Source organism: Hevea brasiliensis, chromosome 1 (assembly GCF_030052815.1).
Source record: "Hevea brasiliensis isolate MT/VB/25A 57/8 chromosome 1, ASM3005281v1, whole genome shotgun sequence".
NCBI lineage: Eukaryota > Viridiplantae > Streptophyta > Magnoliopsida > Malpighiales > Euphorbiaceae > Hevea > Hevea brasiliensis.
The window spans coordinates 122,746,466-122,760,146 of NC_079493.1; the positions used below are offsets into that span (position 1 = coordinate 122,746,466).

The 13,681-nt window shown below is 35.3% G+C and overlaps 1 protein-coding gene across 1 annotated transcript; it reads left to right on the top strand.

The window, feature by feature from the left end:
* The first annotated feature begins 2,511 nt into the window (after positions 1 to 2,511).
* Positions 2,512 to 10,217, top strand: LOC110639083 (ubiquitin carboxyl-terminal hydrolase 7). The gene is made up of 18 exons (XM_021789889.2): positions 2,512 to 2,767; positions 3,543 to 3,688; positions 3,873 to 3,908; positions 4,004 to 4,111; positions 5,137 to 5,237; positions 5,342 to 5,465; positions 5,672 to 5,731; positions 5,828 to 5,895; positions 6,176 to 6,226; positions 6,441 to 6,549; positions 7,111 to 7,199; positions 7,487 to 7,556; positions 7,810 to 7,890; positions 8,003 to 8,098; positions 8,192 to 8,240; positions 9,562 to 9,681; positions 9,771 to 9,845; positions 9,984 to 10,217. The coding sequence occupies exons 1-18, from the start codon at positions 2,560 to 2,562 to the stop codon at positions 10,037 to 10,039; spliced, it is 1,647 nt and encodes a 548-aa protein (XP_021645581.2). The 5' UTR covers positions 2,512 to 2,559; the 3' UTR covers positions 10,040 to 10,217.
* The last annotated feature ends 3,464 nt before the right edge of the window (positions 10,218 to 13,681 follow it).

A 13,681-nucleotide genomic window follows, 5' to 3' on the forward strand; every position in this document is an offset into this window, starting at 1 on the left:
TTTGCAATCTTATTGCAAACCAAACCTATTTAATTAATTAATTAAACTCTTTAATTATCAATTAAATCACATTTTACTTGGTGATTATCTTGTGTATGTGTGTGACTTACTAGACTCATCCTAATTGGAAATGAAATATGATATTAACTTTTAATATCATCAGAACTCTTTCTTACCATGAATAATTTCTCTAAATCATTTCAGGCATCTCATAGACCATGGTTAATACCTAGTATAGCGTGCCATGGCCACCCAATCAGTAACAAGGAATACCTTAAATGAACCTTTAATCGTATGTTACCATGCACTAGAATCTCTCTGTTACAAAATCCCAATTCGAGCTGGAGTCATGGTTTATGTCAAACCCCATTTGCTATGAACATTATGTTCTCTTTTAATTCCAGTTCTTGATTAATTAAATTTTCTTGTCAGAAACTCTTTTCTGACTAAATCTGTCTGTCCTGGCCAGGAACTTGAAATATCAAGAACAATTAAATGAATATAGGATTTTATCTCCATTTACTTAAGGTAACAGATTCCATCATCATCAACACCTATCTCCATATATAACTAGTAGGAGCCAACACATGCCCATATACCCATACACAGTACAAGTATGAAAGCAGTATCAAACTCAAACTACCTATATACAATATAACTGTGTTATCTTATGTCTAAAGATTATATGCACTGATATGATATATAACAATACATTGACAAGAGTAAAGTCCATGTGCTTGTCATATGCATCACTAGTTCGGCCTACTTATCATGTATAGGTGCCTATCATGTTTGTTATGTGGCATGAGACTCACCACTCCATCTTATTTATATCTCATATAAATACTTTGGAAACAAACATGAATATAATCTTTCTGGATAAATCATGTCCTGTGTGAAATATCCTCAATTGTGAACCGATTTATGATATTTTGTGCTATAAATACTGTCACTCATATTCTTAACAACTTAAGAATATAATTTATAACAAAATATCAATGGACCTTTTCTATTACACATAAATACATTATGTAAACGGAAAAGTGAAATTGCCTTTTATTAATAAAATATGTATAAGATACATACTAAATGATATGCTCTATGACATACTACTAACAAGGAGACCCTGTCTGGGTCTCCATAAAAATAAGATGTGATAAAAAAAAAATCTACACGTAAGATAATGAAATTAAATAGACAGTAAATTAATATTGTACATGACAAGATAGGATAGGGTGCTCCGACACCGAATATAGTACACTTTGCTCGACTATACTGTTGACGGGTAAGAGATGTTACAACATACCTTTAATGCACCTTGTATTGATTCGTTTCTCAAGCAAAAGATATTGGAAGCGAAGGAAGAAATTACATTAGATTAAACTGAAAGAGAATATATATATATATTACAAATAGTAATCAACCAATTTTGCGCAAAATCTACCACGGCATGAACACAACAATGCAGCTAGTACACACAAATATCGTTCACAAAATAGAGCAGAAATTTGCACCAAGCACAACATGGTAGAGTAAGACATAGATTTAGCATCAATATTTGAGTACCCCTTTATCAAAGCAAACCAATGGAGTACAAACAATTAAATCAAAGCAGCAAAAGAGACCCAACAATTGGAAAGTACAGCAGCAAATTCTGCACACTATGATCTTGCACATACAAGGAATTCAATTATCAATCCAATGCTAACTAATGCTAACCAAAGCAAGGAATTTATAATAAAATTGAGTGAGCTAAAAGGGTATTGAAATTGAAGAAATTAAAAATTAATATGGGGTAATTTGGATTATCAGCACAATCCAATATTTAATGTCAAATTGGAGGAATCTCATACGAAAAAAAAAAAAAAACCAATCAAACATTGTGACTGAAGAGGAGAGAAAATGAATTGAGAGAAGAAGAGAGAAAGAACTCTTTGAAGAAAATGATTAATTGATGATCGAGGAGGAAGGGAGGAATAAAAAGGGAGAAAAGAGAAAAAATTAAAAAAGAGTTCTGTCAGGATTTGTAGACATATTTTTTTGATGTCAATATAAAAATCTCTGTTTTCTATTTGGAAAACTTGTAGAAAATTTAAAAAACTCTCCAACTTTTTTAACAAAAAATTTTAAAAAACAACTCAGAAATGTTATCTAAATTTTTTTTAAATTTAAAAAACTATGGAAAATTATTTCGTAACCTGATATTTAGAAAATTAATCAAAATGAATAAAATATTCTAATTTTCATTTTCTGTAGAAAAATATTCTAAAAATTTAGAAAATTTTTCCTGAGTAAACAGGCTCTAAAAAATTCTCTCTAAGTAAACAAACTTATTATTTTCTAAATGACAATATATATGTTCTAAATGCATCAAATATACCTAATAATTTACCATCAGTTAATGGTTTTAGCAACGGTGTGGTATGCATTAATCTATAAAATATATGATGTAATTGTTAAAAATTTTAATTTAGGGATTAATCGTAAAGACGTGATTTTTCAATTTTGACCCAAAAAGGACCCGTTTTTGTAGCAGATGTACTCATCACCATTACCCGAATGAAAAACCCCGGACTCGGGTTTATACACAACCAGCTCTTCTGCATACAAAGCTTAAAATCGAATTCGTACGACTGCAAGAACTCTCAAAGCTCTGTGTTTCTTTTCCTCAACCTCAAGCAAGGCAAAAGCACAAACACAATCTCAAAATCCACACCTCTCTTTCTCTCTGTCGATCTCTCCAAACACCTATCAATCATGCTAAAAGGTACTGTTTCAGTCACCTTTACATGATTAAGCGGTTTAGATTACGCTTGCCCTCTCTCTCTCTCTCTCTCTCTCTCTCTCTCTCTATTATAATTAATGTAGCAGATATAATTAATGTAGCAGATATAACTTGATGCTTGATTGTTTTGGGTTTATTTTTGAATTTCATAAACTGGGGCTTTGGCCATTTTTGGGTTTTGGATATATATATACACACTTAAAATTGTTTTGTATGCTAATGATTCGTGGGTAGAAATATGTTATAGCTATTTTGGATTGGAATTGATAAAGTAGAATAAAAAAAAAAGTACTCAGATAACGTATGTATGAATCAGAAATCTGTGCAAAACAAATGATCTGACGGTGTCGAATTTGAAGCTGACTTTAATGATGTAATAGCCACTTCTATTATTGATGAAATGTCCTTTGTTTGGGTGTGGGTTTTGAATCTTATGATTCTAAGATCTTGTACGTTATTATTGCTTTACTTTGAAATAAACTTTATATGATATGCTACTGGAGCAATGCATATACTATTTCCCGTCTTTGTTTATTTAAGGATACCTGAAGTGAACATAAAATCTCTAATTTACATGCTGTACATTTGATGAACTGGTAAGGAGTATAGACCATGTGAGAAATTAGTCTTTGTCAGATATTTTTACAATGGGCTAATGGGGATGCATTGACCATCTAGCATGATTGGCATTTTTTTTGGAGCTATTGTTCTTCAAAGTTTGATAGTCAATTATGATGATTAAAATGAAAATTTCCAGTGAATGTAAAATGGCAAAAGGAGGTCTTTCCAAAGGTGGAGATCGATACAAGCCTGCCCCCCTATGTTTTCAAGTGCCAATTGTATGATCTGACAGGAGTGCCCCCTGAGAGGCAAAAGATTATGGTTAAAGGTGGTTTATTGAAGGTAATTAGCTGGCTTTGTTGATGTATCAGGGTGGCAGTGATTATTTCTCTGCTTTATTCATTTTGATATATATATATATATATATATATATATATATATATATATATATATATTACATTAGGAATTTGTAGTGTGTTTATTGAAGGTGAGTATCACCCTTTTTAACTTTTCTTTGACAATGCAGGATGATGCTGATTGGGCAACGCTAGGAGTGAAGGAGGTGAATGATCTTTGTGGTGGTTTTGAAGCCGTATCACATTTATCCTGGTGGAATTTGATTTTGAGTAATTGTTTGCATTTAATAATTTTCTCTAGGGTCAAAAATTGATGATGATGGGAACTGCAGATGAGATTGTGAAGGCCCCAGAGAAGGGCCCTGTTTTCATGGAGGATCTTCCAGAAGAAGAACAAGTGGTTGCTGTGGTAGAGTTCTTCAGTTTCTTTTATATATTTATTTATTTATACATGACCTATTAATTTATGGAGTATCATTACATAGTATAACCTGTTAGTGGCTGTATAACATTGACACCCTCATGATTTTTATGTCATTTATGAACGAAATGTATAAACTAAAGATGTATCTTTAATAAATGCTGTTGATTATAGATATATTGCACATGCTAATTAAACATATGTGAAATTCTTCCCGTTTACTGGTTGTTACTAACTTTTTGTTTCTCCATTTCTTTGGTTCTATACCAATGAAAGAACACTTCACTTTTGGCCTATTGACTGTATAAGCTGTAGCAATGGAAGAATTCCTTTGATTCTATGTCAAGATGTATGATTAAAATATTTGCCTGAATTTCATTCTGTGCTTCCTTTTTAGTTTGAAGTTGCTTAAAGCTTTGTTAGCAAAGCTGTGATACTGAGTTTTCTAATTATTAGTTCAGACTGTTCTGACCATCTCATCATTAATCTATCATCTGTGGGCTTACCTCGGTTGACCTTGGTTTAATTAAATATTTATGACTAGCATTTGTAGATCCTTGTCATTCTCAACATATTTCTTGCAGAATTCAACTCAACTGAGCTTAATTCCAAACTTTGGCTGCATGGATTCTTTTCCTCCAACATTTTTTGGAGCCAAATTTTTTGTTAGTCCTGAAGGATCTGGATTCACAGAGGTTTAAATAGTTTTGCACTGGCCATTAATCTGCACAAGTCTCTCCCTTTATCAGGTTTTTGGGAATGGAACATACCTAATTCTCCCTTTATTAATGTTTGATGTAGTTTAAGCTTCTGGCTATTGTTTCAAAATTACTCAAGCATGCTTTCCTATGTCACCTGATATTTTTGAAGCTTTGTAGTTCAAAATTAATGTTTTGTAGTGATGTTCAGTTTGTTGCAAACAAGCATTAATGCTAGTTGACCTTTTTTTTCTTAGCCAATGTTCTTATTTAGCTTTGGTGCAAGCATATTGCTAATGTTTTTCCTGCTACCAGGGTCATACTGCTGGCCTATTTAATCTGGGAAACACCTGTTACATGAACTCCACGATACAATGTTTGCATTCTGTTCCAGAATTGAAGTCTGCTTTACTCAAGTAAGTTACCTTATTTTGTGAATAAATGTGTTGTTTCTGATTACATCATAATAGCATGCTTTCAATTTGACAACGGTGTTGTTCTCAATGTAAATTTTGATCAGGTATCCATCTGAAAAGAGAAATGATTTGGATCAGACATCTCATATGTTGACAGCTGCAACTCGAGAACTGTTTAATGAGCTTGATAAAAGTGTTAAGCCTGTGGCACCTATGCAGTTTTGGATGGTTTGTTCTCTTTTTGGTCACATATAAGTCACATTGCAGCATTATTTTTGTGTAGACCATTTTCTACATTTTTGTCCAAAATTATTGTTGGAACCTTTTATAGATATCATCATTAGGTAGTTGGTAGTTGTTGTTCACCTTGCTCGCTGGGATACAAGGAAATAAAGACTGCACATTTATTTATTTTTTTTCCATTGTATTTGCAGGTGTTACGCAAAAAGTATCCACAATTTGGCCAATTGCATAATGGTGTATTCATGCAGCAGGTTTTCAAATATCTAATATTTCTCTGCTGCTTGTAATAGTCTTATATATTAAATTCTGTTGTAATGTTGATCCATATAATCTAAAATATATGACAGGATGCTGAAGAGTGTTGGACACAACTTTTATACACTCTTTCACAGTCTCTTAGATCATCAAGTCCCAGGTAGTTTTGGTTTTTATTTTATGGTGTGAATATGCAACACTTACTATGTCTGCAATTGAAATTGGCTTCATAGAAGCTTACTTCATTATATGATTGATCTTCCTAATGATTGTTTTGCCAATTATAACTTATTGCATGGATAAATTAGGTTCAGAATAGGTTTTTTTAAAGATAATGTATTATGAAGTTTTGAGTTTAGATCTTGCTGTGTGATCATCTAGCTTTCTTTCTTGTCATTTATGTTTAACTTAATCATTTCATCTTGTTTAACTTCCCCCAGTGAAAATTTGGATACAACGAAGGCACTTTTTGGAATCGAACTTGTAAGCAGGTTGATTTCTTGAGTTTCTTCTGTATTTTTTATTTTCTTGTGAAGCACACATCAAAAAGAAGCATCACTAAGCTTCATTGGTGGTATTCTGTCAACCATATGAGTAGTATTGATGCTTTTATTTAATTTTATTTGTGTGTGTGTTTGCGTGTTTGTGTGTGATTTTGGTTGTTTTAATGTATCTGAAGACTTAACAAAATTTTAATGTTTCTAGAATCCATTGCCAAGAAAGTGGTGAAGAGAGCTCAGAGACAGAATCAGTTTATTCACTTAAATGCCACATATCGCAGGAGGTGAACCATTTGCATGAAGGACTAAAGCATGTAAGTCTTACCAGAAATTTATTCTTTCCTTGTGTGACAGGTCATTTCAAAGTGCTTCCTTGTATAACTTTGCACACCAGTGTTCTGGTCTCTCTCTTTGGTACTTTATTTAATTAGTTTATTTAAAAAAGAAAAAGGGGGGGTGGGTGGGTTGCATGTGGGAAGGTTAGAGCTTTATTTACACCCCTAGTGTTTCAGATGTTTTAACAGGAAAGAGGACATTATATTTTGTAATTCACTTCTTGTTTTGTGTTGGAAATAGTAGCAAGACATATTATCCTTCATATGATAATCTCTTTTTTTTTCCTTAATAAAATTTCTTTTCTTTCCGGAGTTGGAAAAAAAAAAGTACCTAATTAGTACTGAAAATAATTCTTTTGACTCATTTTATTATGCTGGTTCCTTTTGTGAACCCTTCTTTATGTTTTTAAGAGGATCTCTTATGAAGTCTGCTATTCTATATACTGTAGCATTTCTTATTCTTTTTGTAATCATTAATATTTCTAATCCCATGATGTTACATGTAAGTAATGATCTCATCAATGTTACTGGATCGTGTAGGGTCTGAAATCTGAGTTGGAGAAGGCCTCCCCTTCCTTAGGGCGTAGTGCAATTTACTTGAAAGAATCTCGCATCAATGCCTTGCCAAGGTAACAAATTGCCTGTTTCCTTGAGACTTTGTTCTTTACAATGTTTTCATCCTTTTATTACCATTATGATATGCTATCACTAGTTATACAAGATCTGACAGCGTGGATATCCCTGTGAGTTGCCTGATTTTTGGCAAGATTGTTCATAATTTGTAAATTTACTGATTTGACTTGATTAGTGTCGATGTCATTTTCGTCTTCTGTTATTTTTTAAGTTGTTATGAGGCCTTCAAATTCTTACAGTGTGTATTTTCAAGGTGCATTGACTTTTTTTTTTTTGCCAAAAGGTACTTGACTGTTCAGTTTGTTCGTTTTTTCTGGAAGAGGGAGTCAAATCAGAAGGCCAAGATTTTGCGGGTAATTGAATTTCTCTTCTTCTGTTACTGTAAAAGTTAAATGAAGTAAATATGATGCTTTTCTCACTAAATCTTTTGTTTATGTGATGCTGAAAGAAAAAAAGTAAAAATAAATATAATATGATTACTTTTGCGTCAAGAAGTCATTTGGTCTAGGTTTAAAGACTGGTTATGCAAAAAGTTTCATAAAAGCAATACTTGTATCTTCTTTTTGAAATTTGTTGTATTTTCTTTTGGGCATGCTTGTGTTTCAGAAAGTGGATTACCCATTGGAGCTAGATATCTATGATTTCTGTTCAGATGATCTCCGCAAAAAATTGGAGGCACCCCGCCAGGTATATGATATTCTTTTGCTTTTGTAGGGATGTGGAGTTCAATTTAAATATAAATGCTGATAACTTTTTTTGGTGGTGGTCATGGTTGTTTTTAACTTCTAATAACTATCAGATTTTAAGAGATGCAGAAGGTAAGAAGCTTGGCCTGAAAGCAAATGAGAAGAGCTCTGGCTCAAAAGACAATGATATCAAGATGACTGACGCAGAGGTGATCTTCTGTTTGAGCAATACATGCAAGGGCAAATACTTAAGCCCTTTGCGTCTGTGGTACATCTTACATTTGTTTGTGTTTTGCTTATAGGGATCATCCAATGGAAGCGGAGAATGTTTTAAGGCTACCTCCAAAGAAGGTAAATGTTGTAAATATTCTCCTTAGCTTGAACTGAGCATCCCTTTTTGTATTTCAATGTTTTTATTGAGATCTGGTAAATATAATCTGTGTTTGACGTCCAAGGCGTCGTTTGCAGTTTAGCATTGACATTGTGGGTTAGTTTGTGTTTGGGTGTGGTCTCTGGAGTGTGGACTTTGTAATAGACCTTTGGGCCTTGGAGATTTATGGTGTAAATGAGTTGTTGTGGCATTATATTTCAGAAGTTTATTTCTGAACTAAATTCTATTGCTTTCCAGTATTGCATGCATTTTGGGAAGATGCTAGACTATATACATGATCATCCTGCATTGAAGGTTATCAAACCAATAATTGCCTAGTGACTTTGTGCTCTGATGATGGGTGATACCAGGGGTATCGCAGGTGAATGACTTGTGGGATTGTGTCAGAAGGGTCTACAATGAAAGTATTGGAAAGTATGGGATTAAGGGTAAGGGTAAGGTATGAGGTATATGGTACGAGGTATATGGTACGAGTGGTTATTTGGCTTATTCGACCAGTCTTCAAATGAGTCTGAGACCAATACGTTAACTTCTTCTGCTAGAGAATGAAAGGTTAGAAGAAAGCCAAAGGGGTGATTCCCCATCGGCACTTTGATGGTTAAGTTAGTAATTGTTGGAAGAATTTAGAAGCAAAGAGAATAATGGCTGAGAATGTAAGAGTTCGAATGTTTTACCTTGAGAAAGTAAAGTCTTATACACCAACCATTATCTCATTAGGGGAGTGCCAAGTGTTGTTTTGGGTTACCAGCTAGACTATAGCTTTCATCTTTTACAGCATGTTACTCAAAATTTGTCTCTAGTAACAGGTGTAATGTCATTCCTGCAATGGCGGTTATTGTGTCAGTGATGATAACATTTGTTGCCGGCACAGTACCACAGTTATTTGGCTCATTAATACTCGCCTTACTGATAATAAATGACTCTCCCTTCATTAGGAGGAGCATTTCGTTCTGCGAGTGCTGTTTTGAGGGGTTGGGTTCCAATACCGGTCAGTAGCTTCTTCATAACAGTTTAATGCCAATCCCTTGATCGATTGGATCGCACGATCTTCATTGAGCGTTTATTTGAGTCCACTACCCTCAGATACAGACATGGCTTCCCCTGTATATACAGGTGTCTCAGTTCATTATTGTCCACGTATCATTAATCTAGTAGTTGACTATTTTTAAGTGTATCATGCTCCCCAAGTTATTTTCCCAAGATGCACATATATTAAGTTCTGATGCTTATGCTGAAACCCATCTTGCTTGCTCTATTAAACATTCTTACTGTTCACTCCAGGTGGTTCATCTGACAAAGAATCACATTTGACTGGAATATATGATTTGGTTGCTGTGCTGACCCATAAGGGGAGGAGTGCTGATTCAGGGCATTATGTTGCCTGGGTAAAGCAAGAAAATGGTAAGTTCTCTGAATCTAGTCAGTTTGATTACTCTGTCACCATCGTATTTGGCTTGTGTTATTAAACTGATGAATGTCATTCTGCACAGGGAAATGGATCGAGTATGATGATGATAATTCCATCCCACAGCGGGAGGAGGATATTACTAAATTATCTGGAGGAGGTGAGCTCACCTTGCATAGTAGTGAATCCTATCTGGTCACATGTCTTCAAATGACAATATTTAGAAGCTTACTGCTATTCAGCTCTATGCTTTTATTGCTCTTCTTTCCAATTAGTTTTGGTTTCTTATGGTTTTCAGGTGACTGGCATATGGCTTATATTTGTATGTACAAGGCGCGTGCTGTCCCCATGTAATCTGATTTTATTATCATTATTGTTTTCTTTCGATTCAATTCACACAGGGACGTTTTCTGTAGATTCAAATTATGAAATGGGCAATAGATTTGCATTTGTTACACTATAGGAACTGTCACATGCGTGCAAGTTTTCGATGGTTTGATTTCATTTTCTAATAATGTGGCATTTCTTCTTATTGTGTTATGTTCTTATATGTGCCAAGCATTGGTCAAGATTATAGTATAGCGTTTCATTAATCTAGTAGTTTTGCATTCTTGAAGTTGATTGCTGAAATTAAATTCCACATCTCCTTCTCAATGCATATGCATTATGTATCAGGGCATTTTGAAATTAAAGACAGAAATTTTGAATAAAATATCTCCCAACATAATGCTCTTAAGTGATTGGATATAGTTTTCTAACAATATGGTGCTTATTTTTTAATCTACTGAGGTCTGCAAGTGTCCTTGTGTGAACCTTGGTGTTTGGTTTGCTCATTGCTGAGCTAGAAATTTCCATTGGCTGACAAGTGAGTAGTGAGTTATGAGTGGGGCTCATGGGATGATGGGGCACTAAATTGATATATGGATATGTAGGGTTCAATTAACAATATTATTATCAATTGGATATTGCTTGCTCTTCAGTGCTAATTTATTCATGGCTTTATTAATTATAAAATGTAATTTAAATATTGAATTTAACCCATAAATATCTCCATTTAAATTTAAATCTTCAGGCCAGTTTAGTTTTAATTTTTAATTTTTAGCATTTTACTATACATTAATATAAATTTTATTTTTTCAAATAAATATCATATTAAAAAGTTAGAATGTTTTTTTGTTTTTTTTTTTAAATAGAAAGAGGTCAAATCTTAATATTTTATTCAAAATTTCAATTAAGTGCCTCCATCCATATTGATAAATGGGGAGTGTGTCAACCAAAATAAGTTCTTTTGATCAATCAATTAATTGTGTCATTCCCTTCCAACTAGTATTGCCATTTGTCCAATTGCCCTGGTTGACACTTGATATATTCAAGTAATCATTTTCTATCACAAGTTGAACATATCTCTGGAATTGGAGTTGCATTTTTGTGTTTTAGTTGACCCAAATCCATACGTTACATAGCTTTTTTCCCCTCCCTTCTGCTGCTTCTTATATCATTGTTTCTAATTTCCATGTAATTTGCAGCTTCTTCTTCCTCCCAAACCAACAAAGAAGAGAATGCAGACATGTAGAGCCTATTGTCACGGGACGGGAGTTCTAGCCCTGTGCGGCACCTAGGTCCCCCTTGGCCAGGGCCCCCAGGTCAGCCTCCCCCTATCTGGCAAGCTCGCATAAGCCCAAATAATAAACATCTTTGAGGTTTCTGGCATGTACCTGTACAGATTCACACTGGTTAGCTCCATAGGGCAAGAGACAGCTTGTGACGGCCTTGCCAACTGCCAAGAATAGGAGTGGGGAACTTCCGAACCGTTACATTCTCCTCCACCCAATCCCGCAAGCGCCCTCGTTTGTGTGCATTCGCGTTGCTTCCCTGCACAACTTGATCACACTCCCTCGCACATAGGAGTCCACACACCATTCGTTGCGCTCGCCCAACGCAAACACTTGAGCAGCATGTTGGCCACCAGTTTGCCAATGCACTCACCCACTTCCGCACACAGACATCCTCCAAAATGCCTTTTGCCAAGATTCATCATGTTGCTCGCCAGACGCATACCAGCTGCTGCATGATAGGCCGCACTTGTCCCTTGGATCGACCCCTTTCTTGTCCGATGTGGGATTGAGAAAACCCTTGTCTACCTCTGTCCCATTGAGGCCTGACATTCTCCCCCACCCGATTTTAGCAACACCCTTGTCGCCATCGGCACCCTGCCTACCCCTATCCCATTGGGGCGCTTGGCGTGATTCGGATCGCCTGGGGCCTTGCTCTGATACCACATTGTCACGGGACGGGAGTTCTAGCCCCGTGCGGCACCTAGGTCCCCCTTGGCCAGGGCCCCTAGGTCAGCCTCCCCCTATTTGGTAAACTCGCATAAGCCCAAATAATAAGCATCTTTGAGGTTTCTGGTACGTACCTGTACAGATTCACACTGGTTAGCTCCATAGGGCAAGAGACAACTTGTGACGGCCTTGCCAACTGTCAAGAATAGGAGTGGGGAACTTTCGAACCATTACACTATGCTCTTTAAGAAAGGCAGCTATCCAATAAAGAGAACAAAACACAGTTAATCAGCTTTGTTTAACTAAGGCTCATCCCCACCTATCCAACAACTCCAAACTGTGTGTGTTCACAAAAATAGTTTCAATCTATGGCAATAAATGAAGCAATAATGGGATCCACCCAAAAAAAAAAAAAAACATAAAAAGCAGAGCAAGAAGATGGAACTTTTAAGGGAAGACAGTTTTTATTGGTGCACTAATGCACATGTACATGGAATGGTCACAATTCACAAGTACATCCAAGATCCAGTTATTGTCCTTTGCTCACTTGCTTGTGATTTGTGAAGTGATATATTCTCTTAAACAAGATTTCTCCATTTTGTAAATAAGACCCATCTTAACATCTCAAGGAAATTTATAGAAAAATCTCTTAGTTTGCTTTGAACAACTTGGAAGTGTGTTAGTATTGCACAATTCCAGTCAAATCTCTGTTATATTTGGCAGCCTATACAGTAATAGTACAGATCATGTTTGCCAATGTGCCCTCTAAATTGCCAAACAAAATTGGTCTACTTTGATGTAGGCCTCATTAATTGTTGGGGCAAAGAGGGCAAGTCATAGCTGCCTTCCCTTCAAAGTTGGTGGGCAATACAAGTGGAAAATGCCAAAAGTCTTATTACTCAAGGAGCAGTCATCTCTGGGATGTCTACACCAAAACTTCCACCAAGAATTTTGCCATGTGCCACTTGCCACTCAAGAATTTGATCCAGAATCCTTTCTTTCCATACAAGCCTAATTGAACCCCTTTCACATTTCATCCCATTTTTCACTTCACCATCCATTTCATTTTAGTTTGTGTTGGGAGCCATTGATCTTTTCAAATGGAAATAAATCATGTCCCCTATGGGCCCTAGGCTTTCCCCATTTTGCCAGTCCTGAATAACACTTGCCCAACAAGGCTAATAAATCTTTCTTCTCTCAATCATAATTCTAGCAATCAAACAAATACAACTAATCCAATATTAATGAGATTTAAATTTGTAATCTCTTAGTTTTTAAGGTCTCAATCTTAATTTGTTGGCATCAATCACCATTCATTACATGAGAATTTGTATTGAGCCATTGATTATCCACTCCAATGTGATTAAGCAAAGCCCCCACACAAGTGGCCTTCTGGAGATGAAATTGTTAACATATAGAGTGGTCCAATAAAGCATCATTAACGGTGTGAGGCCCATGAAGTAGAAGAGAAGGGAGGAGAAGAAGAAGAAGCAGGACACTTAATGATTCAAATCATTTATTTCAAAAGGAACAGAATACCCTAATGTAGATTAGTTCTCATTCTCGCCAATTCTGTTAGTTTTAGGAAATCTTACTAAATAAAGATTTTCAACTATAGAAAAATTAGAAATTTCAACAAGTTATATACAAAGGTCACTATTCCTTGAAGTCAGACAAGGTTTTGTAACATCAATAATTCAAATTGGCAGAACCC